The 26928-nt window shown below is 41.9% G+C and overlaps 1 protein-coding gene across 1 annotated transcript in view; it reads right to left on the bottom strand.

Moving 5' to 3' along the window:
• The window catches only part of DCAF10 (DDB1 and CUL4 associated factor 10), a 36974-nt gene extending 11402 nt beyond the window's left edge, over window positions 1–25572 (bottom strand). Inside the window, exons 1-5 of the mRNA XM_082268598.1 lie at window positions 24989–25572; window positions 20908–21021; window positions 16527–16724; window positions 11715–11917; window positions 4976–5089 (exon numbers count right to left, since the gene is read on the bottom strand). Coding sequence (XP_082124724.1) covers window positions 4976–5089; window positions 11715–11917; window positions 16527–16724; window positions 20908–21021; window positions 24989–25335 — 976 coding nt within the window. The 5' untranslated portion in view covers window positions 25336–25572. The remainder of the gene's footprint in view (window positions 1–4975; window positions 5090–11714; window positions 11918–16526; window positions 16725–20907; window positions 21022–24988) is intronic.
• Between the last annotated feature and the right edge of the window lie 1356 nt (window positions 25573–26928).

Here is a 26928-nt window from a genome sequence, read left to right on the forward strand (position 1 = left end):
ATTTGCATTTGATAAGCTGCTGCACAAATATACAACATAAAATTGCAACAGCTATTATTTTATACTCCAGGGCCTTTGCTTTCATAAAATATGCAACCCCAATTCTAAAAATGTTGAGATGCTGTGTAAAGTCTACATAGAAACAGAATGCAATGATTTGCAAATCTCAACCCGTATTTTATTCACAATAAAAAAAATAGAAAACATCAATATGTTTAAAAATTTCCTTCTTTTTTCTTAAAATGGTACATTTTCTCAGTTTTTAAATTGATGGTAGCAACATGTCTCAAAAAAGTTGGGACAGGGCCATGTTCACCACAGTGTAGCATCCCCCCCTTCTTTTAACAACACTCTATAAATGTCTGGGAACTGCGGAGAACAGTTAATGGAGTTTTAAGAGATGAATGTTGCCTTAATCTTGCCAGAAATAGGATTCTAACTGCTCAACAGTTCTGGGTCCTCTGTTGTATTTTATGTTTCAAGGTGCTCCAAATATTTTCAATTGGTGAAAGGTCTAGACTGCAGACTGGCCAGTTAAGCACCTGGACTCTTCTACTATAAAGTCATGCTATTGGAATAGATACAGTATGCAGTTTAGCATTGTCCTGCTGCAATATGCAAGGCCTTCCCTGAAAAAAAAAAAATTGTCTGGATGGGAGCATATGCTGCGCTAAAACCTGGATATATCTTTCAGCACCGATGTTGCCTTTCCATATGCACCTCCATACTATTAGAGATACAAGCTATTGAACTGAGTGCTGATAACAAGCCTGAAGGTCCCGCTCTTCTTTAGTCCGAAGGACACAGCACCCATGTTTGCCCGAAAAAAAAAAAAAAAGTAAAATTTCTATTAGTCTGACTACAGATCGGTTTTCCACTTTGCAACAGACCAATTTAAATGAGCTTTGGCTCAGAGAAGATGGTGGCACTTTTGGATTATGTTCAGATATGGCTTCTTCTTTGCGTGATCGAGCTTTAACTTGCATTTTTGGATGGCACGGTAAACTGTGTTCACTAATAGTGATTTTTGGAAGTATTCTTGAGCACATGCAGCCTGAGGACTTGAAAATCACAGGCATCCAATTTTGGGTCTCACTCTGACTCTCCAAGATGCTCTTTTTATACCCAGTCAGGTTACTGACCTGTTGCTTTTTAATCTAAGGAGTTACAAAATGTTCTTCCAGCTCCACCTTGTTAATACCACTTAAGCCTAGTACACACGATGAAATTATCAGATGAATGATCGTCCGCTATTTTTTTTTTTTTTTTTTTTGCATGCTAGTCTCCATTTAAAAAATTAATAGGTTACTAAAGTATGAAAATTCTCGTATGACAGAATAAAAATTCGGAAGTGATGGAATGTAGTTATATTGTATTTTCTGACAAAAAACTGTACTGAATGATTAAGCGAAAATCATATGATCAGGTATTAAATGAGAAAATCTTTAGTGTTTGTACCTTCTGAAAATGTTGGATAAAAGCTGTATACTAACCTCCCTGGCGGTATGATTATGTCAGGAATTACATACCAAAAGCGGTACAATTCTTTTCATGGAAATTTGGCGTTATGTATTATAGGCCTACAATTCTTAGTAATTACTGACTTAAACCTGACCAAAACAAGAGTCTAGTAGACATCCCAGATGTGATAAATTTGAAACACAAACACGTGAATTATAATCGAATCAATAATATTATTTTATTATTTAATATATAATATATATATAATAAAATTATATTATTGATTAGATTATAATTCATGCATTATATATAGATATATGTGTGTGTGCATAATATATATATATATATATATATATATATATATATATATATATATATATATATATATATATATATATATATAAAAAATAGTAATATAATATAAAATGTGTTTTGTGCAACGTTTTTTTTTTTTTTGAATTTCCCTCCCTAGTTCCGCTCCCATGCAGCATTGGTGCTGCAGGGAACGGAACTAGGAAGTGATCACACCGACGGAGGGACGGAGGAGCGGCGGGACTCTCGGCTGGCGGTCGCAGCAATGAGAGATCATCGCTGGATCGCCAGGAGAAGGTAAGAGAACACCGCTGCGCTCTCTGCAATCCACCCCGAGCGTGACTCGGGGTTACCACTCCGGATATGAAAAATCAACCCCGAGTCACGCTCGGGATTACCGCCAAGGAGGCTAACTATCAGATTATCGTACCATCACAATATTTTTTGTATGCTATTCTGATGGTGTGTACCTGACTTCACTTTGCAAGCTTTTTGGAGACATGATGCTGCCATCAATTTCAAAATTACCTTATTTTTTTTTCCCCTTAAAATGGTACATTTTCTCAGTTTAAACATTTGATATATTTTCTATTATAAATACAATATGCGGTTATGAGGTCTGCAAATTATTGAATTATGTTTTTATATAGATTTTACACAATGTCCCAACTTTTTTTTGCAATAGGGGTTGATTAATGTTTGGGGGCACCAAGTAATTGTCTAGCAAAAAATAAAAAATATTGCTGCAATACTACTACTCTCCAAATATCTGCAGATTTGTTGTCAAGCCAGCAATTTACCCGATTAATGATGCGCAGATTCATCACTACAGAAAGGGTCAGTGTATACAACCAGTTACATAGTAAAACATGTTTACCTATGAATATCAAGCAGTTTACCCTTATAACCACCTATGCAGGCCAACAGAGAAATATCTGTGGCCACTGTGTGCAGCAGCTCCTGGTATCCATCAGTAATTCATTATCTCCAATTACATTTAGAACATTTCTGATTACATTTAGTGTATTTTTTGAACAGAAATTTAAGTCAGTAAAAAAGTAAAGAATTAACACGTTAAGGACGACAACATTTTCAGAATAAAAGCTATTCTAAATGCATTATATGGCAATTACCAGGTAGCAGAGTCTGGACCTGCAGCCTGGTATTCAGGCCACAGGGAGTTGAAACTGTCAGCTTATGTTGTGAATGATTGGAGCTTGAGATGAGCTTTCCAACACAAAAAACAAGCTGACAAAACCACACACCAACTACTACACTAGTCTTAGAAAGCCTAGTGTAGTACTCAACTTGTGCCGTTTACCGCTTGTGTTTATGTAAATGAAAGCCCTCTTCTCAAGCTGAAAATCATTCACAACACAAGCTGACATTTTCCACTCCCTGTGCCCTGAAAAGCAGGCTGCAAATCCAGACTCCGTGTAAACAAACAAGGAGAGATGAGGAGACAGCTCAGCGATGTTCTGTCTGGTAGCTTAGGAAGAAGGGGCAGGGGCTGGGTGTGCACTGGCTGTCCTCCCAAACTTCATCTTCATTGATCGATCAGTGTTGTCAGATAGCTAGACAGATGGGTGGGCCTAGCTAGCTGTCCTTGCAGCTCACCAGCCCCTGCACGGATTTAGATGGTGGGCAAATGCTATGTGCACAGGATACCCTCCTGGGGGCATTACAAGCAGTCTTTTGTTCTGGTAATAGATCTTTAAGTATTAACACATAAACATGCCTAGTGCCAAAGAGGATTCCTGCCAGAAGACATGAAAACTATGCACAGAACAAGGCTCTGCTACAGAAGTACACTATATTACTAAAAGTATTGGGACACCTGCCTTTACACACACACACACACACACAAACAAACACACACACAAACTTTAATGGCATCCCAGTCTTAGTCTGTAGGGTTCAATATCGAGTTGGCCCACCCTTTGCAGCTATAACAGCTTCAACTCTTCTGGGAAGGCTGTCCACAAGGTTTAGGAGTGTGTCTATGGGAATGTTTGACCATTCTTCCAGAAGCGTGAGGTCAGGTACTGATGTGGCCAGAAGGCCTGGCTCGCAGTCTCCACCTTTAATTTATCCCACAGGTGTTCTATCGGGTTGCGGTCAGGCCAATCAAGTTCCTCTACCCCAAACTCATTCATCCATGTCTTTATTGACCTTGCTTTGCGAACTGATGCGCAGTCATGTTGGAACAGGAAGGGGCTTTTCCCAAACTGTTCCCACAAAGTTGGGAGCATAAAATTGTTCAAAATGTCTTGGTATGCTGATGCCTTAAGAGTTCCCTTTACTGGAAATAAGGGGCCAAGCCCAACCCCTGAAAAAACAACCCCACACCATAATCCTCCCTGCACAAAATGATTTGGACCAGTGCACAAAGCAAAAATGAGCGAGTTTGGGGTGGAGGAACTTAACTGGCCTGCACAGAGTCCTGACTGCGAGCCAGACCTTCTCGTCCAACATCAGTGCCTGAGTTCACTGAGGGATTCTGGAAGAATGGTTAAACATTCCCATAGACACACTCCTAAACCTTGTGGACAACCTTCCCAGAAGAGTTGAAGCTGTTATAACTGCAAAGGGTGGGCCAACTCAATGAATCCTCCGGACTGAGACGCCATTAAAGCTCATGTGGGTGTAAAGGCAGGTGTCCCAATATTTTTGGTAATATAGGGTATGTAATGACCTGCGGTGAGGAGTTAGTGTAGGTTAGTTCAGGAAAGCTTGGTATGATTTTGGTTTAAAAGTACAGTTGGCTTCAACATTTTAGCACGCGATACACATATCACTAGATAGTATGTGCCTCATTCTTTTTCACAATGCTGGTATGCATCAGCAAGGAAAGAATTCTAAGCTACATATCAATGACATTTGATAGGTGTACAATGGCCCTGATTAGGTATGATAGATGGATTACAAGAATCACTTTGCCCAAGCAAGAATATAGCCGAACATTCCTGTATCCTACACCCATGTAAAGGCTGAAAACTGCAACGCCACTCTTCACTGTACAGTAAGAGGTAATATATTTCATTCACCTAAGCATTTTAAAAACTAGGATCACACATTTTCTGATAGAGGACCCCTAAAGTCTGCTGAAGTGCAGAGACTATCTATTCCTACTAGGACAGTATATTCTGACCAATGGGAATATGCAGATTGTACAGCTTAATGGAGTCACAATAGCACGTACCTTCTCTCTGTAAAGGCCGCAAACTAGGTTTCTCAAACAGGCAGCCCAATTCACTGTGATGACTTGGAGAATTAGATGACCTTGTGTCAGAAGATGTGGGTGAAGTGGTCACATCTGTGGATAATAGAGGATAATTAAAATCAGCATTGGACAGTTACTAGTCAACCCAGTACGTGGCTAATAATACAATTCAGATTGAATACATTGGGTCTCACAAACCCAGGTACAATACTCTTTTTAAAAAAAGCTCAGTATGCAACCAGTTTGTTACAATGGATTGTTGAAGTCATCTTTGGTTGCACTGCATCTATTTTGGGACTCCTATATTAAAAGTGATTGTAAACCCTTACATACAGTTAAGCGACTGGCCTCAGGGGATACACAGAAATGGAACATATCCTCCTACAGTTGTACCTGTCCATCTACAACCCTTTCTCCTCTACAGCCATTTAAAGTGCAGAGTTTTTACAGCTTGTCTAAGCTTCCAGAATGCAAAGGGCAAGGAGATGAGGTTACACTTTGCAGAGCTCAGTGAGGAGACCCGATTAGAGGGAAGGGGGACACCCCTTCATACAGCACACAGGAACAGAGCAGAGGCTGGCAATCACAGGCTGTGTGCCGGAGCTCCCTCCTCCGTTACCTTTTTACCTCCTTGGCATGAGGAAAATCTCAGAATGGACTCATGCAGATAGAAGAAAGGCAGCCAACAGAAATGACGTGTGCTCTGGATTGAGACAGGTACACACTATAGAGGGATATGCTTTGTTTATATTTATTGCCTAAGGTTTACAACCACTTAATTAGTAGTATCCTTTTCTTCCACAGAATAAACCGTGAAATGCAAGCCGACTAGACTGGCTTTGAAAAACATTGATCGTTTGGCTTTATTACTTAATATTTACTTACATAATATGCCTGCATCTTATTTTAGGGGTAAATGACTGGCCAACCTGATCCGCTCTCACAAATTTTAGGCCAGCAAAAGGCTTCCAGAGTATGAAATGCTGGACACCTGTTCATCATGCATTAGGCTCGATTCACATTTGTGCATTGTGCCAGCACTTGGTTAAAGACATGTTTTCTCCACACATTGCCAAAAAGCACCATGCATGATGCATTGAAATGCCATCATTTGGAATGGCAACCTTACAGAACTAGCGCAACAACTACTCAGCCATAACAAATTTGCTGCAGGTTCATTAAAATTTGTGTTGTACTTCACAGACAGCCCATTTGGCTGCATTGGTAGCAAAGTACATGACCACAGAAGCAGTAAGGCATCAGAAACAGCTGAATGGGTCCTTACACTGCTGGAACTCCAATAACTGCCCATGTGTGACAAGAGTGCCAGTCTTGGGTTTTACACACCTCTTCTGCGCTGAAGAGAAAAGGCTCTGTGTGTGATCATAAATTCTGGCCACCCTTTCTAACTAGGAACAAGCAAATTTTATTTTTATAATACATTTTCTTTTAAATTAACTCATTATTTTACCCAAATAAGGGTACTTTAGGCTAGATTTGTATATGGCTCTTCCCTTTGTGTAAAAACGTTCTTTCTTTCGAGGAAACGGTGTTGAAGGAAACCTGTGCTAAATAAAAAAACGTGAAGATGGTCTACTTCATAAAATGATATTTGCCTGGCCATCAAGCGGATATACAAGACTAAATACATTTAGGTAATTGAAACTCATTGTAAATCTACTTTCAGGAAAACACTGCAATGACAACTCACTTCTTACATACAGTATCTCACAAAAGTGAGTACACTCTTCACATTTTATGTAAATTTTATGTTTTTTTAGATCTTTTCATGTGACAACACTGAATAAATGACACTTTGCTACGATGTAAAGTAGTGAGTGTACAGCTTGTATAACAGTGTAAATTTGCTGTCCCCTCAAAATAACTCAACACACAGCCATTAATGTCTAAACCGCTGGCAACAAAAGTGAGTAAACCCCTAAGTGTCAATATTTTGTGGGGCCACCATTTTTTTCCAGCATTGCCTTAACCCTCTTGGGCAAGGAGTTCACCAGAGCTTCACATTTTTCCACTGGAGTCCTCTTCCACTCCTCCATGATGACATTACAGAGCTGGTGGATTTTAGAGATCTTGCGCTCCTCCACCTTCTGTTTGAGGATGCCCCACAGATGCTCAATAGGGTTTAGGTCTGGAGACATGCTTGGACAGTCCATATCCTTTACCCTTAGCTTCTTTAGCATGGCAGTGGTCATCTTGGTGGTGTGTTTGGGGTAATTATGTTGGAATACTGCCCTGAGGCCCAGTCTCCAAAGGGAGGCTTCAGTATGTCACAGTACATGTTGGCATTCATGGTTCCTTCAATGAACTGTAGCTTCCCAGTGCCAGCAGCACTCATGGAGCCCCAGAACATGACACTCCCACCACCATGCTTGACTGTAGGCAAGACAAACCTGTCTTTATACTCCTCACCTGGTTGCCACCACACACGCTTGACACTATCTGAACCAAATAAGTTTATCTTGGTCTCATCGGATCACAGGATATGGTCCCAGTAATCCATGTCCTTAGTTTGCTTGTCTTCAGCAAACTGTTTGCGGGCTTTCTTGTGCATCATCTTTAAAGAGACTTCCTTCTGGGATGACAGCCATGCAGACCAATTTGATGCAGTGTGCGGCGTATGGTCTGAGCACTGAGGGGCTGAACCCCCACCCCTTCAACCTCTGCAGCAATGTTGGCAGCACTCACACGTCTATTTCCCAAAGCCAACCTCTGGATAGGACATTGAGCGTGTGCACTCAACTTCTTTGGTTGACCATGGTGAGGCCTGTTCTGAGTTAAACATGTCCTGTTAAACCGCTGTATGGTCTAGGAGAGCATACTGCAGCTCAGTTTCAGGGTCTTGGCAATCTTCTTATAGCCTAGGCCAGTGAAGGCGAACCTTGGCACCCCAGATGTTTTGGAACTACATTTTCCCATGATGCTAATGCACTCTGCAGTGTAGTTGCGCATCATGGGAAATGTAGTTCTAAAAACACCAGGGGTGTCAAGGTTAGCCATTACTGGCACAGGCCATCTTTATTGTAGAGCAAAAATTCTCTTTTTCAGATCCTCAGAGTTCTTTGCAATGAGGTGGCATGTTGAACTTCCAGTGACCAGTATGAAAGAGTGGAAGCAATAACACCAAATTTACACACCTGCTCCCCATTCACACCTGAGACCTTCTAACACTTACGAGTCACATGACCCTGTGTAGGGAAAATGGCTAGTTGGGCATTTTTTTTGACATTCTAACTCAGGGGTGTACTCACTTTTGTTGCCAGCGGTTTAGACATTAATGGCTGTGTGTTGAGTTATTTTGAGGGGACAGCAAATGTACACTGTTATACAAGCTGTACACTCACTACATTGTAGCAAAGTGTCATTTCTTCAGTGTTGTCACATGAAAAGATCTAATAAAATATTCACGAAAATTGTGAGATACTGTATGTAGTTGGAAAGCACACAAAAGGTAATAAGTGCTTCAGAAGCCAATAACTACTAGTCAGACGTGTGTGTGTGTGTGTGTGTGTGTTTGTGTGTGTGTAGGCGGCCATCTTGGTAGAGGCAGGGCTATTGCCTCCTAAGGCCAGAGCCTCCAACAAGGAGAAAAGTGAGCAGCAAAGTAGTGATATCCCAAAATCTCACGCTCACTCCCGAGACTAGTAGTCAGAGACAACTGGACCTTAAATCTCACAATACAGAGATATAGTTATGAGGCTGAAGGCACCGGAGTGTCTAGGCACCATCACATACCAGTAAGTGCACTGTCATTTTTCAGAAGGAATTCAAGACCAAAAAAAAAAAAAAGATACACTTTACAGGGTACTGCTTAGGCACAATTACCATTTTAGTTTTTAAGAAGATAAAAAAAATCTTCACTGTTTCACTGTTTAAGTTCAGTTCTACTTTGAATATATTGTTAAATCGATTAAACACCAGACACCTTAAAAACTTGACGGCAGTTTGGCATGTATCTTATACTTTTTGTTTTAAATGACAGGTACCAGTGAAATCTACATCATAATGAAACACTCCAGGTAAACAGATAAATACACATAAGCAATACATACACTGTGTGCTGTTTATTTCACCAGCCAAAGTTTTTGTAACTCAGTAAAATAGAAGCAGAGTAGAAGCGTGAGTAGGCAGTGTGGTGTGCCAAAGGTGTGTAAATGACAAGGGCTGCAAATTAAAAATTCTTGGTAATAACAGCTCACTCTCGTTTTTTCAATTGTGTATTTATGCTGGTCTATAGTGCATTCTGATAGGAATTTCTGGAGCCCTCTATTTTAGTACTTTCAAATTTCTTAGGAAAAACTTTGCTTTTGGTGACCAGGCCACTGATCATAACTACAGATTACTAAAACACTACCAAGGGTGCTTAAAGCAGTTAACCTTTAATCATATTTTGCTTTTTTAAAATGTAGCTGCAAATGCTAAAGCAGCTCTAGTCATGTTATAGCTCAGTGAAGGAGAACCTTAGCAACCCAGATGTTTTGGAACTACATTTCCCATGAAGCTCATGCACTCTGCAGTGTAGTTGAGCATCATGGGAAATGTAGTTTCAAAACATCTGGGGTGCCAAGGTTCGCCATCACTGTTATAGCTTCTCCCAACTTATTTTCACTGGACAGCTTGGTCTGCGGGTAAATGTGCAGTAAAAAAAAAAAAAAAGGAATGCACTAGTGAGTAGGATCATTGCATTGTGACAATAGTCCTTTAAGAATTTTTTTAAGAAAAAGGCTGATGGTGCCTCCTGAAGGGACTGGTGTTTAAGCTAATCTGACTAATCCGTGGATCTGCCAACACATTAGTCCTCCCCATCAGCAGAGACCACAAACATTCAGAAGCTGCTACCAAAAGGGAGCCTGTGTCAGCTCTATTAGTAAAAGCAAGGAAGCTTGACAAACATTTACTATTTATTTACATAGTTTGGTGGACTGGTAAATGACTAAGGCTAGCCATATACACTATACAATTTTCCTATTCAATTTGCTTTAGATTTACCTTTAACTATATAGTACAAGGACCTGCCTGATTGCATACAAATTGTAAGTGTCTAGGCTTGACCTTATATTATATGGTTTTGGTAAATCTAAAAGGAAAGTTGAACAATAAAATTGTATAGTGTATGGCCAGCCTAACAATACAAAACACACCTGTGACGATAGCTCTATAGTTGTCATCCTAATCCTACCTTCACTACCTACTCTAAAAGGTCATTTTGCTTTCTTGTATCCGTTTTGGATCAATTACTTTCTACATAGGGAAGCATGATCAGGATGACAGTCCTGGACTTTACACCTTTAAAAAACAAAACAAGGCAGCTCTAATACACCAATTCTTATAGGTTTCATTTACATAGATGTTAAAGCTTTTCCAGGTCCCCAATGGCACAGTCAAGACTATGCACTGTCAAAGGCCATGATGATTTTCCATATATCCACTGAGAAAAACCAACCACAAAAGTGAAATATAAAACACAATTAGATCCACCACAGGAATATATGGAGAATGAACATACAGTGCATCCGGAAAGTATTCTCAGCGCTTCACTTTTTCCACATTTTGTTCTGTTACAGCCTTATTGCAGAATGGGTTATTATTTTCCTCAAAATTCTACAAACAATATCAGATAATGACATTGTGTAAAAGTTTGTTGGAAATCTTTGCAAATTTATTAAAAATAACAAAAAGTCACAGTTTCATCAGACCAATTTTTTGTTTTTTCATGGTCTGAGAGTCCTTCAGGTGTCTTTTGGCAAACTAAAGGTAGGCTGTCATGTGCGTTTTACTGAGTCGTGGCTTCCATCTGGCCACTCTACCATATAGGCCTGATTGATGGAGTGCTGCAGATCTGGTTGTTCTTCTGGAAGGTCTTCCTCTCTCCACAGGGATACACTGGAGCTCTGTCAGAGTGACTATCAGGTTCTTAGTCAACTCCCTTACGAAGGCCCTTTTCACCCGATCGCTCACTTTGGTTGGGCAGCCCGCTCTAGGAAGAGTCCTGATGGTTCCAAACTTCAGTTTACAGATGAGGGAGGCCACTGTGCTCATTGGGACCCTCAACGCTGCAGAAACGTTTCTGTACCTTTCCCCAGATCTATGCTGAGATACAATCCTGTCTCGGAGGTCTACAGATAATTCCTTGGACTTCATGGCTTGGTTTGTGCTCTGACATGCACTGTTGACATAACTGTGGGACCTTATATAGACGGGTGTGTGCACCTTTCCAAATCATGTCCAATCAACTGAATTTACCACAGGTGGACATCAATCAAGTTGTAGAAACACCTCAAGGATGATCAGTGGAACAGGATGCACCGGAGCTCACTTTTGCGTGTCATGGCAAAGGCTGTGGCTACTTATGAAAATGCGATTTTTCCTTTTTTTATTGTTGGTAAAATTGCAAACAAACTTCACGTTGTTATTATAGGGTATTGTTTGTAGAATTTTTTAGGAAAATAATGAACTTAATCCTTTTCTGGAATAAGGCTGTAACATAAAATGTGGAAAAAGTGAAGCGCTGTGAATAATTTCTGGATGCACTGTAGGTCCGTAGCACTATTTAACCTTCTCACATCTGTGCCATAAGGTGAAGGCTTTCCATCATTAGATTCAACGTATCAGAGCAGCAAAAGAAACCTTAACGGCTCTAGCCAAATCTTTTGGGTGGAATTTGTTTTTAAGTAGACAAAATATTTTATATTCTATTTACCTGACGTGGAAGCTGTTCTCCTGGCTCTTAAGATAGGATAACTACCAACCTCTAAGGATTTTGTCAGGTCTAAGTCATGTAAAATTACCAGATATCCAGAGGAAGTTGAAATTAACATTTTTGAACAATCGGGAGTTAATCTCATTCGCATTAAAAACCGAGTGTGAAAGAATTTTTTGTGTGGACAACCATCTTCTGTACACCTGTGAATACAAGCAACAGTGATTAAAGAAGAGAAAAAAAAAAAAAAAAAAAAAAAAGGTAGTATCAATACAAACACACACCCTGCACATGTAAAAGGTCAGTACATTCCATCATGAAAATGAATAAAGATTCCATAAAAAAAAGCTTTTCTAAAGAGTCAAAGTGCAACTATTATGAGATACTGTCTCGTGGCATTTCTAACTGCCAAATGCAACCCCTTTTTACTTATAAAATTAATAATTAGTCTTTTCCCTTAGAATAAGGGGAAATGTAAATCATAAGTGAAGATAATAATAAAAAAAAAAAAAAAAAAAAGTGTCACCACCAAAAACTGATAGTGGAGTTTTTAGTTCAAGGATTTGTTCTTTTTTTTATTTTTTTATCGTACTTGGAAACTACAGTGGCAAGATTCCTGCACCAATTCTAGCTCTAAAAAACTGACCCAACCTTAGTGAGACTTCATAATCTCAGATTTGTACATTTTATATTACAGATGGAAAATGAAGACCCAAAAGGTTAGCAGGATACCCAAAATGCTAGGCTGGGTAGGAACAGTGCCTGACAGGAAAGCTATTCATCCTAATGGCCCCCCCACACATTGGAAACCTCACAGTACAGTGCCATTTTCCATCTGCTGCATTTTTGGGAAAGGACTTTATTCCTGAGTTTTCTGTAGGTACAGCAGCCCATTCAAATGAATAGTCTGCCGTACCTGCGCAAACGTGGCTACCGGGAAACCGGCATAGTGTAAACAGGGAGTCAGCCTGTCAGTGCTCAGACCATACCCTGCACACTGCATCAAATTGGTCTGCATGGCTGTCGTCCCAGAAAGAAGCCTCTTCTAAAGATGATGCACAAGGAAGCCTGCAAACAGTTTGCTGAAGACAAGCAGACTAAGGACATGAATTACTGGAACCATGTCCTGTGTTCTGATGAGACCAAGATAAACCTATTTGGTTCAGATGTGTCAAGTGTGTGTGATGGCAACCAGGTGAGGAGTACAAAGCCAAGTGTGTATTGGCTACTGTCAAGCATGGTGGTGGGAGTGTCATGGTCTGGGGCTGCATGAGTGCTGCCGGCAATGGGAGCTACAGTTCATTAAGGGAACCATGAATGCCAACATGTACTGTGACATACTGAAGCAGAGCATGATCCCCTCCTTTCAGAGACTGGTTCACAGGGCAGTATTCCAACATAAGGACCCCAAACACACCTCCAAGATGACCACTACCTTGCCAAAGAAGCAGAGAGTAAAAAGGTGATGGACTGGCCAAGCATGTCTCCAGACCTAAACCCTATTGAGCATCTGTGGGGCATCCTCAATTGGAAGGTGGAGGTGCCCAAGGTCTCTAACATCCACCAGCTCCATGATGTCATCATGGAGGAGTGGAAGAGGACTCCAGTGGCAACCTGTGAAGCTGTGAACTCCATGCCCATGAAAATAATGCTGCTGCCCACACAAAATATTGACACTTTGGGCCCAACTTGGACATTTTCAATTAGGGGTGTACTCACTTTTGTTGCCAGCGGTTTAGACATTAGCTGTGTGTTGAGTTATTTTGAGGGGACAGCAAATTTACACTGTTATACAAGCTGTACACTCACTACTTTACATTGTAACAAAGTGTCATTTCTTCAGTGTTGTCACATGAAAAGATATAATAAAATATTTACAAAAATGTGAGGGGTGTACTTACTTTTGTGAGATACTGTATGTGGTTCACCAACTTCTCCATTGCAGCATCTCTGAGCTCAACGCTACTGCGACAGGTGAAAGTCAGTGCAAGGGGGTATAAATTTGCTAGGAGTGTCTTAGCCAACTTGTAGCAACAAGGGTGGGATGATGCCTTCTCTGGGAGTTTATCAGCCAGGCTTCAGGAGGTATAGCAACTGCCCACAGCTATAGCAAGGCCATTATTAGCTTTGGTCAGAGCTGCATGATTATTTTATTTACAGGTGTCCCTTATCTGCATAGATTTTTTTGGTAAAAGGTGAACTAAATCTTTAAGCCTTTAAATGTATACAGGGAAGACAGCCCTCCAGTCCAAGGGTTTGATTAATTAGTTGGGTGTAGCTGTAGTGTAAAAGGTCACATGACTGTTTGAAACTGCAATGTTGCCATTCATCTGGTCAAAATGCCTTCTTGTGAAAGGGGTTGTAAAGGCAGAAGGTTTTTTTTTTTTTTTTTTTTTTTTTTATCTTAATGCATTCTATGCACTAAGATAAAAAGCCTTCTGTGTGCAGCAGCCCCCCAATACTTAAAGTACCCGAGCCCCCTCTCTATCCAGCGATGTTCATGAGTGTCTCAGCCGTCTTGGACTCTTTCCTAATTGGCTGAGACACAGCAGCAGCACCACTGGCTCCCACTGCTCTCAATTAAACTCAGTTAGCCAATCAGGAGAGAGAGATGGTGGGCCGAACAGCAGCTCCGTGTCTGAATGGATACACAAAACTACAGCTAGGCTCGGATTCCCCCATCGCAAGCTGCTTGCTGTGGGGGAACTCAACAGGAAAGAGGGGCCAGGAGCTCCAGCCAGGGACCAGAGAAGGAGGAGGATCTGGGCTGCCCTGTGAAAAACTATTACACAGAGCAGGTAAGTATTACACGTTTGTTATTTTAATAGAAAGAAAAAAAAAAGAACTAGACTTTACAAATCACTTGAAAGTCCCTGGAAAGAGATTACATCACTTCTCGACACCCTCCCAATTGCTTGCTAAGAATTAACTGTTATATTCTGACTTTGACATGGTGATAATGTTTTTTGCATAATATTTATCAGGTCACTGGTAAAAACGAATGGCTTTAGTGCTGTACTTCCCACTGACAACGGAAGGGCTGGGAGTCTGAGGAGACCTGCCATCTGGACCAGGACACTGCTAACGTGATTCGTTGAATAGATCTTTGGACATGGGTGATTGTGATCCAATGTCCCCATATGAATACACTGGATCTGATACAGCCATTCCCGGGATCTGGTTACATACAGGAATCCTGCTATTATGGACCTCGCTATAGTTTGAGGGTCAATATTGTGAGTCCATCATATATTCACGTGGTGTGGTTGATGCTAATCATTCACCCTTTTTCACTGGTGGTTGAAGAAGTTCCTCTACTATGGACTTTTAAATGGACTTTAATCATTTATCCCCATGTTTTAATTACATATTTGCATTGGCGCTGCCTTTTCCTTTCTTTTTACCGGTAAAAATTACTTCCTGTCTGGAGTCACTAACTGTAGTAAATATTTCATAACTGGATCCACTAAAGCAATGTTGTCCCCAAGCCTGATATTTCTAATATACAAATATACACAGAAAAACTGCACAATATGGCACACATGCATGCCTGTTTATCCTACTCCAGTGATGACAGATCAGAGCTGTCCGACATTACCATTTTCACTCAGGTTCCACTAGTGATGCAATATCTGATTTTTCAACTCCCTAATTGGGAGCAGTAGGGAGTGAGAAAGGCAGGCAGAATTCTGGTCAAACTTTGCTACATTCTAAATTCACACAAACTGGACCTAGCCTCATATACTTTTATAAAAGCTGCATACATGCTATGTAATGGGGTAAGTGTAACACTTCCAGGTATGCATTACCACCCACAGAGATTACAATACTCCCTCTGATAATGTCTTCATTTGCTACTTTGGAAGTGGTGATGCTGGCTCAGAGATGACACAGTCATGTAAATTCTGGTGCATGTGCAGTTCTTGGGTGTAGCCACAAATGTCTGTCAGGGTCAGCACCATGCTCCAGCCTCTTACCTTGCTACCAAGTTACAATGCACAAACTGGGGAAGAGGTGACTAAGTAAAGGCTTCCTTCTGCCTGAGGCAGGCTGATTTCATCTCAGCCAAGGCAAACTCACTGAACTAGAGCTCAAACTTTTCTGAAGAATTCTACTGTTGCTGTATATTATAACATATCAGGAAAGTATTCATGCAGACTTATGTAAAGAGTTTCTGAAAAGTCCAAGTTAAATCACTTAGGCAGAATAAAAGGGTGCACTAAAAAGAAAGGTGCCCTTCACTAACTCCCTTTCATTATTTTGATAGGTAATCTGGCTCATAATATTGTCCTGCAAGTAAAATATCAAGATTCATCACCATCTGCATTTTGTTCACAATTCCAGGTGCTGGCAGAAGCCACATACATGGGTTTAAAGACCAATCATAAATCTGAAGTGACCACATCATGGAATTTAAAAAAATGGAAACAGCACAACCCGAGAAAAAAACTATTTTATACCTTCCTGTCCGGTGGCTCATTTGCTGAAACCTTGCTCTGTAGCTGAACACCCAATACCTATCCTATTTGATGTGTTGAATAGAGGATTTCCCTGCTGGCTGCTGTGGTTCATTCTGCTGACCCCTGGTCAATGTTGGGTGAAGTAGAGGTCGTTGGGAGGAACCACAACAGCTTGCAGGGGGGCACACTCTACTACACATCTAGTTGTAAGAGATAGGATTGGAGCGGGAAGGTCTGCTACAGGTGCTGTTGGCATTTTTAACTCCTTGACAAGGTTGCTTTAAGGCTAGAATAAAGAAAAAAAGAAAAAAAAAAAAAAAGAAGAAGAATAAAGAAAACACAACACATTTACCTATTAGTGTCCCAAATAATCACATTGCCATCAAACCCAGAAGTCACCAAAAGCCTTGTATGCGTGTCATATTCTATGTTCTTCACCCAGCTGGTATGTCCATGTAGTGTGCACACCTTATTGTTCAGCTTTCTCAGGTCCCACAAGGCTATTGTTGTATCATCGGAGCAGGTTGCAAACAACCTGTTGTCAAGAAATCTGAATATATAAAAAGAGGAGGAAAGTTACGAACGCAAAATCTTTATTTCCATAGAATGTTCCAGGAGAGCACATTTGAGAGATAGACTCTCTAGTGTGGTCAGAGAACTCTACCTTACTAAGGAAAGTATAAACTAGAAGAATGTCAATCTTATATCTAATCGTTATCCAAACCCAAAAACAAACCTGTTTTATACTGCAGCCTACCCTTTCTTAGATGTGGTGGCTGCATTTGTTTTATTTTCTAGATACATTTTAAAGTGGAAGTATATTCATCTCGGCTCCAGCTATGTGGCGTCCCTGGGTCTCGATCGCCAGCCGCTTTCATTGGCTGGGCGGGGTTAACAGCACTCCTGCGCAGGATTTCAGTCAGATTCGGCATTTGTACAGTGAGCTGCACGTGTATTGGTCACTGTACAGGGGCAAACAGGCAGGTAAGTAAACCTTCTGTGCTGCTCCCCAGACCCCCCCCCCCACCTCTTCCTTGTCTGAGCCCAAACCAATCCAGTGATATGCACAAGCGCAACGGATCGCGCCGCCGTCTCCCGCCTCATTGGACAGGAAGATAGCAGAGGCTGTCTACCAAATCCGGCGACGTGGGAGTGGGGGGGCAGGGCCAAGTCCAGCTGTCTGTGTCAATGAAAGCAGCAGTGGGACTCGGGAGCAAACATGCACCCAATGAAGAGGAGGGGGTCTGTAGTGCCAGCAGGGGACCACAGAAGAGGAGGATTGGGACTGCTCTGTGCAAAACCATTGAACAGAGCAGGTCAGTATAGGCATGTTTGTTATTTTACTAAAAACAAAGCTTTAGTAACACTTTAAAATTCCTACCTGTTCGCCCATTTTAAATTTTGCCCTAAAGTTCTACTTTGACATGATCTCTTACCATGACGTCTTAGATTGCAAGCTCTAACGAGCAGATCCCTCTCCGATTCCTCTTGTACCTAGTGTATTGTAACTGTAATGTCTGCCTTCATTTGTTAAGTGCTGCGTAAACGTTTAGCGCTATATAAATTCTGTATGATGATATTATTCTTATTAGAAAGGGATGTAGCTCCACAAAGGGAAACCTTTTTTTTTTTAATGGCTTCTTTCTGGCAGTTTTTTTTTTTTTTAAAAAACAAGGTTTGTCAAAAAAACATGTTCTAGCTTAAAGTGGTTGTAAACCTCAGACATGAAAAAAAAAAAAAAAAAAAGAAAAAGCACATCTATAGTACTTAGCTGAAATCAAAGCACCAAGTCTAGTTACACTCTGATCTCTTCTCTTTCTGCAATACTCACTTCTAATAGTTTAAGGTGACACCTCAGCCTTCCAGGAGACATCCCCATCCCCTGCATTTAGCTGCTGAGAAATATTCTTTCATCTGTGTGTTATAGAAGGCTGTAAAAGACATATGGCTGCAGATAGACAGGTACAACTTATGTAAAAGAATTTGTTTAATTTCCGTGTATCCACTAAGGCTAGTGACTTCATCAAATATACGCGAGGGTTTACAACCACTTTAATGTTTATAAAGACACTCCTAACAGAAACATGAACGGTGAGAACACTGGGAATCAGGCCTTTGGGAATCAAGACCTGCAGGATTAGACCCCAACACGTTATCTTATTAAATCTCGATTAAAGGGAATGTACTTTTGACCTTGCTAGAAAATCTGACTACTCCCCAGCCCCTTCATATATTAAATGCACATATAATTTTTTTTTTTTTATAAATAATTTTTATTAAACCGTTTTTCAAACATACAACAACAAAGTCTGTTCCATTAAACGGTACAAAATGTCACCTGTGCAGGAGGTGCGGGGAGTTAGTATCTAAATATCTTATATATTCACACATACACACACAGTATCTCACGAACGTGAGTACACCCCTCACATTTTTGTAAACATTTTATTATATCTTTTTATGTGACAACACTGAAGAAATTACACTTAGATACAATGTAAAGTAGTGAGTGTACAGCTTGTTTAACAGTGAATATTTGCTGTCCTCTCAAAATAACTCAACACACAGCCATTAATTTCTAAACTGCTGGCAATAAAAATGAGTACACTCCTAACTGAAAATGTCCAATACGGGCCCAAAGTGTCAATATTTTGTGTGGCCGCCATTATTTTCCAGCACTGCCTTAACCCTCTTGGGCATGGAGTTCACCAGAGCTTCACAGGTTGCCACTGGAGTCCTCTTCCACTCCGCCATGATGACATCACAGGGCTGGTGGATGTTAGAGACCTTGCGCTCCTCCGCCTTCCATTTGAGGATGCCCCACAGATGCTCAATAGGGTTTAGGTCTGGAGACATGCTTGGCCAGTCCATCACCTTTACCCTCAGCTTCTTTAGCAAGGCAGTGGTCGTCTTGGAGGTGTTTGGGGTCGTTATGTTGGAATACTGCCCTGCGGCCCAGACTCAGAAGGGAGGGAATCCTGCTCGGCTTCAGTATGTCACAGTAAATGTTGGCATTCATGGATCTCTCAATGAACTGTAGTTCCCCAGTGCCGGCAGCACTCATGCAGCCCCAGACCATGACACTCCCAACATCATGCTTGACTGTAAGCAAGACACACTTGTCTTTGTACTCCTCACCTGGTTGCCGCCACACACGCTTGACACCATCTGAACCAAATAAGTTTATCTTGGTCTCATCAGATCACAGGACATGGTTCCAGTAATCCATGTCCTTAATCTGCTTGTCTTTAGCAAACTGTTTGCAGGCATTCTTGTACATCATCTTTGGAAGAGGCTTCCTTCGGAGACGACAGCCATGCAGACTAATTTGATGCAGTGTGCGGCGTATGGTCTGAGCACTGACAGGCTGACTCCCCACCCCTTCAACCTCTGCAGCCATGTTGGCAGCACTCATACATATATTTCCCAAAGACAACCTCTGGATAGGATGCTGAGCACGTGCACTCAACCTCTATGGTCGACCATGATGAGGCCTGTTCTGAGTGGAACCTGTCCTGTTAAACCGCTGTATAGTCTTGGCCACTGTACTGCAGCTCAGTTTCTCAGCAATCGTTTTATAGCCTAGGCCATCTTTATGTAGAGCAACAATTCTTTTTTTCAGATCCTCAGAGAGTTCTTTGCCATGAGGTGCCATGTTGAACTTCCAGTGACCAGTATGAGAGAGTGAGAGCGATAACACTAAATTTAACACACCTGCTCCCCATTCACACCTGAGACCTTGTAACACTAAAAAGTCACATGACACCGGGGAGGGAAAATGGCTAATTGGGCCCAATTTGGAAATTTTTACTTAGGGGCGTACTCACTTTTGTTGCCAGCGGTTTAGACATTCATGGCTGTGTGTTGAGTTATTTTGAGTTGTCAGTAAATTTACACTGTTATATAAGCTGTACACTCACTACTTTACATTGTAGCAAAGTGTCATTTCTTCAGTGTTGTCATATGAAAAGCTATAATAAAATATTTACAAAAATGTGAGGGGTTTACTCACTTTTGTGAGATACTGTGTATATATATATATATATATATATATATATAATAAATAATATAAAATAAAATAATGAATTTAATTGAATACGATTTTTTTTATTACTTCGGCCACTATCGGCACCTTTTCGGTCGATAGGCTGCTTTCACACAGTTTTGGAAGCACTTATGCGTTTGAAAAAAAGTGCAAGAGCTCAAGAAAAATACATTCCTTTACATTCTATGTATGCCTCCACGCTGGTCTGCTGTGCTTCCGTGTTAAAAATCCTGCTTGCTGCATTTTTTGGCAGTATAAAAAAAAAAAAAAAAAAAACACCAAACCCCCCCCCACTGCAATGCACTGAAAACGCAGGAAGATTTTTGAGTCACATGGCTATGCAAAATACACAGGAGCGGTAAAATTGTGCGCGTTTCCGGTGGCCATTACGGCACCTTTTTTTTTTTCTATTGGCAAAACACTGATAACCCTATTTTCAGCGGCCAAAATTTTGGTGCATCCCTAAATAAAAATCAATAGAGAAATACCATAGGTGACATTAATTTCAATATATTGAAAACAAGGGTGTTGGATAACCTAGCACCCAATAGGACACATCAGGCCAACAGCCTTGCACGAATAATGTTATGGGGGACTTTTTTTTTTTTTTTTAAATGGTCTTATGACGGCATCTTTTTAATGTTGTGGTAATGCCCCGAAAAATAAAAAAAAAAGAAGATCAACTTACCTGATATTATTTACACAGTCTTCATGTGCCTCTGATAGTGTTTTTATGTGCTTTGAAGACACAGGGTCAAAAAGCAGGACTTCAGTTTGTTCACAAGCCACTGTGAGTACAGACCTAAACAGAGAGATTAAAAAGGTTACATGCTGCAAATTCATACACTAAGCAATCCAGATGTGTAAGATCTGCTTATATTCATCACTGCAACTCTTTTCACCTTAAAGTGATATTAAAAAGGTAGATTTTTTTCTTTTAATAACAAACATGTCATTCTTACTTGCTCTGTGCAATGGTTTGGCATAGAGCAGCCCCGATCTTCCTCCTATTGGGTCCTCCACTGGCACTACTGGCTTCTCCCTCCTGCCCCCAGAGCAAGCAGCTCTGTGTGTCCAGTCACACACGGAGCACGGCGTGACCCTGCCACCGCATTCTCTTTATTGGCTCACTGGCTATGATTGACAGCAGTGGGAGCCAATGACTCCACTGCTGTCTCAGCCAATAAGGAGGAAGAGATCCAGGAGAGCCACTGCTCTCGTGCACATCACTGGATCAAGATGGGGCTCAGGTAAGATTTAGGGGGCTGCTGCACACAGGTTTTTTTTTCCCCTCTCCAAATATTTTTTTTTCCATTGTTTTATTTTCCTACAAGCTTTCTCCTGGACTCAAAGTCCCTTCTAGATTTAAGTGGTAGAAGAATGAAGGTTTTACTGATGTCTATTCCTTCCTCACTTTGTACAGCATCAAATCATAGGACTACTTCAGAGAAACTTATGAAGTGCCCTCACAGGTACTCTTGGCACTATACACCATTTGGGTATTATATCAATTCTCTTCTGTAACAAGCAATTCCCCGCTATGTTCTTACATGCTTCGAGAGAAAATGTCGTAGCAATACTCAATCTCCCGGTCTTATGTCTCTTATTCAGGCTTCTTTGAATTCCTCCACATCAGGCCATAAGGCAAATGTTATGCTTTACCTTGGAAAAGTAGTTAAATACCACTATTTCGGAGGAGGATTGGAAAGACATTTGCTCATTTACAGCTTTGAGCTCTCAAAACATTTTAGCTTTGGAAAAATTTGGATAAAATCTTAATGCGGTGGAACCTGACTCCTTCCCGAATACCTTCCTAGGACCTCTCCCCCTGTTTCTGGAGCGGTGGACAGGAGGGGTCACATACGGTGCCCTACAGCATGGAGGCTTTGGATTACAGCATACTCCCTAATATATAGTTTTCAATTGTAATTTAAGTAAAGACCCTGCTGAAGCCTTACTGAATAAGCCATCTCAGGCATCAAGTCATAAAACAGAGAAACCTTTTGGCTTCATTAGTGCCACCAACCAAACTATTGCCCAATCATGGGAATCCCCCTCCGACACTGTACCGAAATGAATGTCCTTTTTTTCCCCACAAATAGAGCTTTCTTTTGGTGGTATTTGATCACCTCTGCGATTTTTATTTTTTGCGCTATAAACAAAGAGCAACAATTCTGAAAAAACAAAGAAAACAAACAATATTTTTTACTTTCTGCTATAAAACATTCCCAATTAAGAAAAAAAAAAAAATAATAATAAAAATCCATTGTTTTTCATCATTTTAAGCCAATATGCAATATGCTATATATTTTTGGTAAAAAAAAATCTCAACAAATGTATATTGATTGGTTTACGCTAAAAGGTATTGTGTCTACAAGCTAGGGGAAAAAACGTATGTTATATTTATTTATTCTAGTAACGGCAGTGATCAGCGATTATTAGTGGGACTGCGACATTGCGGCGGACAGATCGGACACCTGACACTTTGGGGGGGGGGGGGATCAGTGACATTACTACAAGTAATCAGTGCTAAAAATATGCACTGTTACTGTACTGACACTGGCAGGGAAGGGGTTAACACCAGGGGCGATCAGAGGGTTAAATATGTGCCTGGGGGGATGCTTTCTTACTGTGTGGGGGTTGTATTCACAGGATGAACATAGACCTGTGTTCCTAAATTGGAAACCGTCTCCATGGGGAGTGATCGCGGGTGTCCGGCGGACATCACGTCCGCTGGACCCGCGGATTGGCTCCCTCTCGAGCCAATCGGCTTGTGCGGGTGCCTCCACTAACTGCTACACGAAACGTATGTACAGCGGACCTGCCACTGTATACCTACAGCGGTTGGTCGGCCAGTTGTTTAAAACCCGCCTACATGGTATCAATGAAAAATTGATAGCCATCTAGGAGGATATACAAGATTTACTCAAAATATGGACCCCCATAGCTAACTTTATCTCAACCTGATCAGAGAACCTTACTTCTCTGACCCCTTGGTTACTGAATAGGGATTTTGGGTCCTGAGGTATGGCGGTTCCTACCCACTCCTTCCAGTTCTCTTCCCTCCTCTCTTTTTCCTCTTCTTTACACTCTTCTTTCTTAAGGCCTTTTGTTTTTGTCCAAGGACCAAGCTGTCAAAAGTTCCCCTAACAATCAGTAGTTGGTGGAACTGGCTCCCGATCATGTGACTACTGTGACAGTCCATCAATCAGTGGTCACATTATTGCTGATACACCCCTCCCCCCAATTCTATGCATGAAAGGAAAAAAAAAAAAAACACACACCTGTGTGCTCCCTCCCCCCTCCACATCCCTAATACTCACCTGAGCCCCATCCTAAACCAGCAACGATGTGCACGAGAGACTCAGCTGTCCTTGGACACCCTCTCATTGGCTGAGAGAGGAGCAGATGCCATTAGCTTACACTGCTCTCAATCACAGCCAGTGAGCCAATGAGGAGAGACCAGAGGAGGCTAAGCCATGGCTTTAAGTGTCTTATGGATGCATAGAGCCAAGCTCAGGAGCAAGCACGCACCAGTGCCCCCATTGCAAGCTGCTTGCTCTGGGGGCACTGGTGAAGGAGGAGGAGCTAGAATGCTTCCTGATTTCCATTCCCAGCATCCTTCCCAATCCCTACAGTGTCAGTAACATTAACCCTATGGTACAAGGCTGCAGTGTGCACTGAATCCCATTCCCTACAGTAACATTTAGGGAGAGAGAGACATGAGAGGGGACGAGAGAGGGGACGAGAGAGGGGACGAGAGAGGGGACGAGAGAGGGGACGAGAGAGGGGACGAGAGAGGGGACGAGAGAGGGGACGAGAGAGGGGACGAGAGAGGGGACGAGAGAGAGGACAAGAGAGAGGGGACGAGAGAGAGGACAAGAGAGAGAGAGACATGAGAGGACAAGAGAGAGAGAGACATGAGAGGACAAGAGAGAGAGAGGGCGAGAGAGAGAGCGAGAGAGAGAGCGAGAGAGAGAGCGAGAGAGAGAGCGAGAGAGAGAGCGAGAGAGAGAGCGAGAGAGAGAGCGAGAGAGAGACACACACACACGAGAGGACAAGAGAGAGGACAAAAAATTGGCAAAATAAAAGGAAAAAATGCGAAACACCGCGTTCGGTATTCGGCCAAGCATTTCATTATTATTCGGCCAAGAATTTCATTTCGGTGCATCCCTATTTGTACCCATACGTCGTGGTGTACTTCCTGGTTTAGAGGCAGGCCCCCTGCTGACCTGTGTTGAGATTGGATGCAGCACACATTAGTCAGCAGGTTACAGCCAATACTTTTGGCTGTATACCTGCTGATCAGCTGTGGCCAATCACAGCACAGAGATCTGTGTGCTGGTAAACACAAGACACAGATCTGACAGGAGTGTGACCAAGAAGGTTTGTGATGCCTGCTCCAACGACTGACCTAATCACACAGCCAATGTTTCATAGACCCCTAAGTGTGTGCTGTGATGGTGTTATCTGACTACTAGTGATAGGCTCGGGTGTGTTTGGGATCCTAGTCCCAACCCATGTGCCCGATCCCGCCAGGCAGCTATCACTGCGCACCGCTAATCACAGGCAGTGAGACATTTCCCAGTCCGCAGCTGCACAGACTGGGAAATGTCACAGTGCCTGTGATTAGCGGTGTACAGTGTTGACTTCCTGGTGGGATCGGGCACGTGGGTTGGAACTAGTATCCCAAACCCATCTCTGGTGGCTACAAGCATTTCCTATGTAATGGTTTGCATGATGAAGCCCCCCGTAGCTGCGCCCCTTACCCATCAGGGGAGTACTCCAGATTGAACACAGCCCCATGTGTCCTTGTGCTCAGATTCACGGAGTCCGCCGGCTGGATGGAGCTGTACAAGCTGGTCATGGTCCTGTAATTGTCCCGTGCCGGATCCACACACAGCCCCCGGCCCAAACACCTGTCCTTCAGCCAGTAGAAGAGCTTCCCAGTGCCCACCGGCTGGCCCTCAGTCTCAGGGAAGTCCATGTGCGGCTCTTCAGGGGCGGGGACAGAAGGTGGCTGGCTGACCTGTGCAGGGGGCTCCTCCTCCGCAGAGTCATCTCCAGCGCCGCCCTCCTTGCGCTCCTCCGGACTGTTCTCTGATGTGGCGCTCATCCCGCTCACCAGAGACTGGCGGAGGGGGAATACAGGCAGCCTTTCACCGTTCTTAGCCGAGGCCTGGGTGGAGGAGCAGAGCACTGGAACATGACACCCGGGTGTCCTCCCCACCGATGCTACGATCGCTGCTAAATGGAAAACCACGGGCGCCGGGTGATGAGCTAGCAGACACACGCACGTCACCGAACACACATCGTACGCTGCACCGCTTACCTGGGGGGAGGGGATGCTCTGACGTCACTCCCAAGCGACAAGGTGCCATTTATTTATTTATTTCTTTTAAGGAGACGCGCTCTAATTCCATGGCTGTTTCGCTTACACCATTTCCGGCATGCTATTTTATTCATCTCAGGAGACGGTCGTAGCATTTTCTAGTCATTTTATTCAGATAACAACGTGAACGTCACAAGGCCGCGCCGCAGACTGATCATATCACTATTGGTCGCTAGGGGGAGCAGGTACACCGTACGAAAGGGGGGGCTCCGATAGAGGACCATTGTCACGGGATTCCTGGGGGGGACTGAGAAACGTGTGTGAGGCAGAGGCGACACCTCAACCGTCTGTTATGTGACAAGTTGTCATATCTAGGTGCTGGTTTATTAACTCTATTAGGGATGCAGCAAGCGGGTGGGTTTTCTACGAGGGAAAATACTCCAGTCTGCACTTATAGGCCGAACCACCAGGTGGCAATATTGAACCGAGATTACTATTGTCCACTATAGCTTTGTTCTACCATTTGAAGTACTGTACAGTACAAGCCTTTTTCTGACACTATAGGCTAAGAGGGTCTCTGCTAAATAAATATATATATATATATATACATATACACACAGTATGACATCAAATATTGCAATGACTGCCATATTATTCTCTAGGGTCTCTGCTTAAAAAAAAAAAAAAAAAATATATATATATATATATATATATATATATATATATATATAAAAAATGTTTTTCTGAGTTTCTGTTATAAAATTTTGTAAATAAATAATTGTTCCTCATAAAAATGTAGGCCAAAATGTATACTGCTATATTTCTTTGGTGAAAATAACTGAAATGAGTGCATATTAGTTTCCTCCCACACTTCAAAGGCATGCTGGGAGGTTAATTGGCTCCTGTCTCAATTGTCCCTACTATGTATAAGTATAAATCTCAGTTAGGGACCTTAGATTGTAAGCTCCTTGAGGGCAGGGACTGAACGGAAATGCATAAATTGATAGCTCTATTTAACCACTTCAGCTCTGGAAGATTTACCCCCCCCCCCTTCATGACCAGGCTATTTTTTGCGATACGGCAAGGCGTTACTTTAAGTGACAATTGTGCAGTCATGTGTCACTGTACCCAAATAAAATTGATGTCCTTTTTTCCTCCCACAGCTTTTTTATGTTTTGCGCTATAAACAAAAAGTGACCGACAATTTTTTTATTTTTTTATATGAAAAAAATATTTAGTAAAAAAAAATATATATATTATTTAGTCTGTGTAAAAGTTATAGAGTCCACCAACTATGTTATATATATATATATATATATATATATATATATTTATTTATTATGTACTGATGGCCTATTTAATTTCTTGAGGCCCTAG

This window comes from Pelophylax lessonae (genome assembly GCF_965119305.1).
Source record: "Pelophylax lessonae genome assembly, chromosome: 1".
NCBI classification, from domain to species: domain Eukaryota; kingdom Metazoa; phylum Chordata; class Amphibia; order Anura; family Ranidae; genus Pelophylax; species Pelophylax lessonae.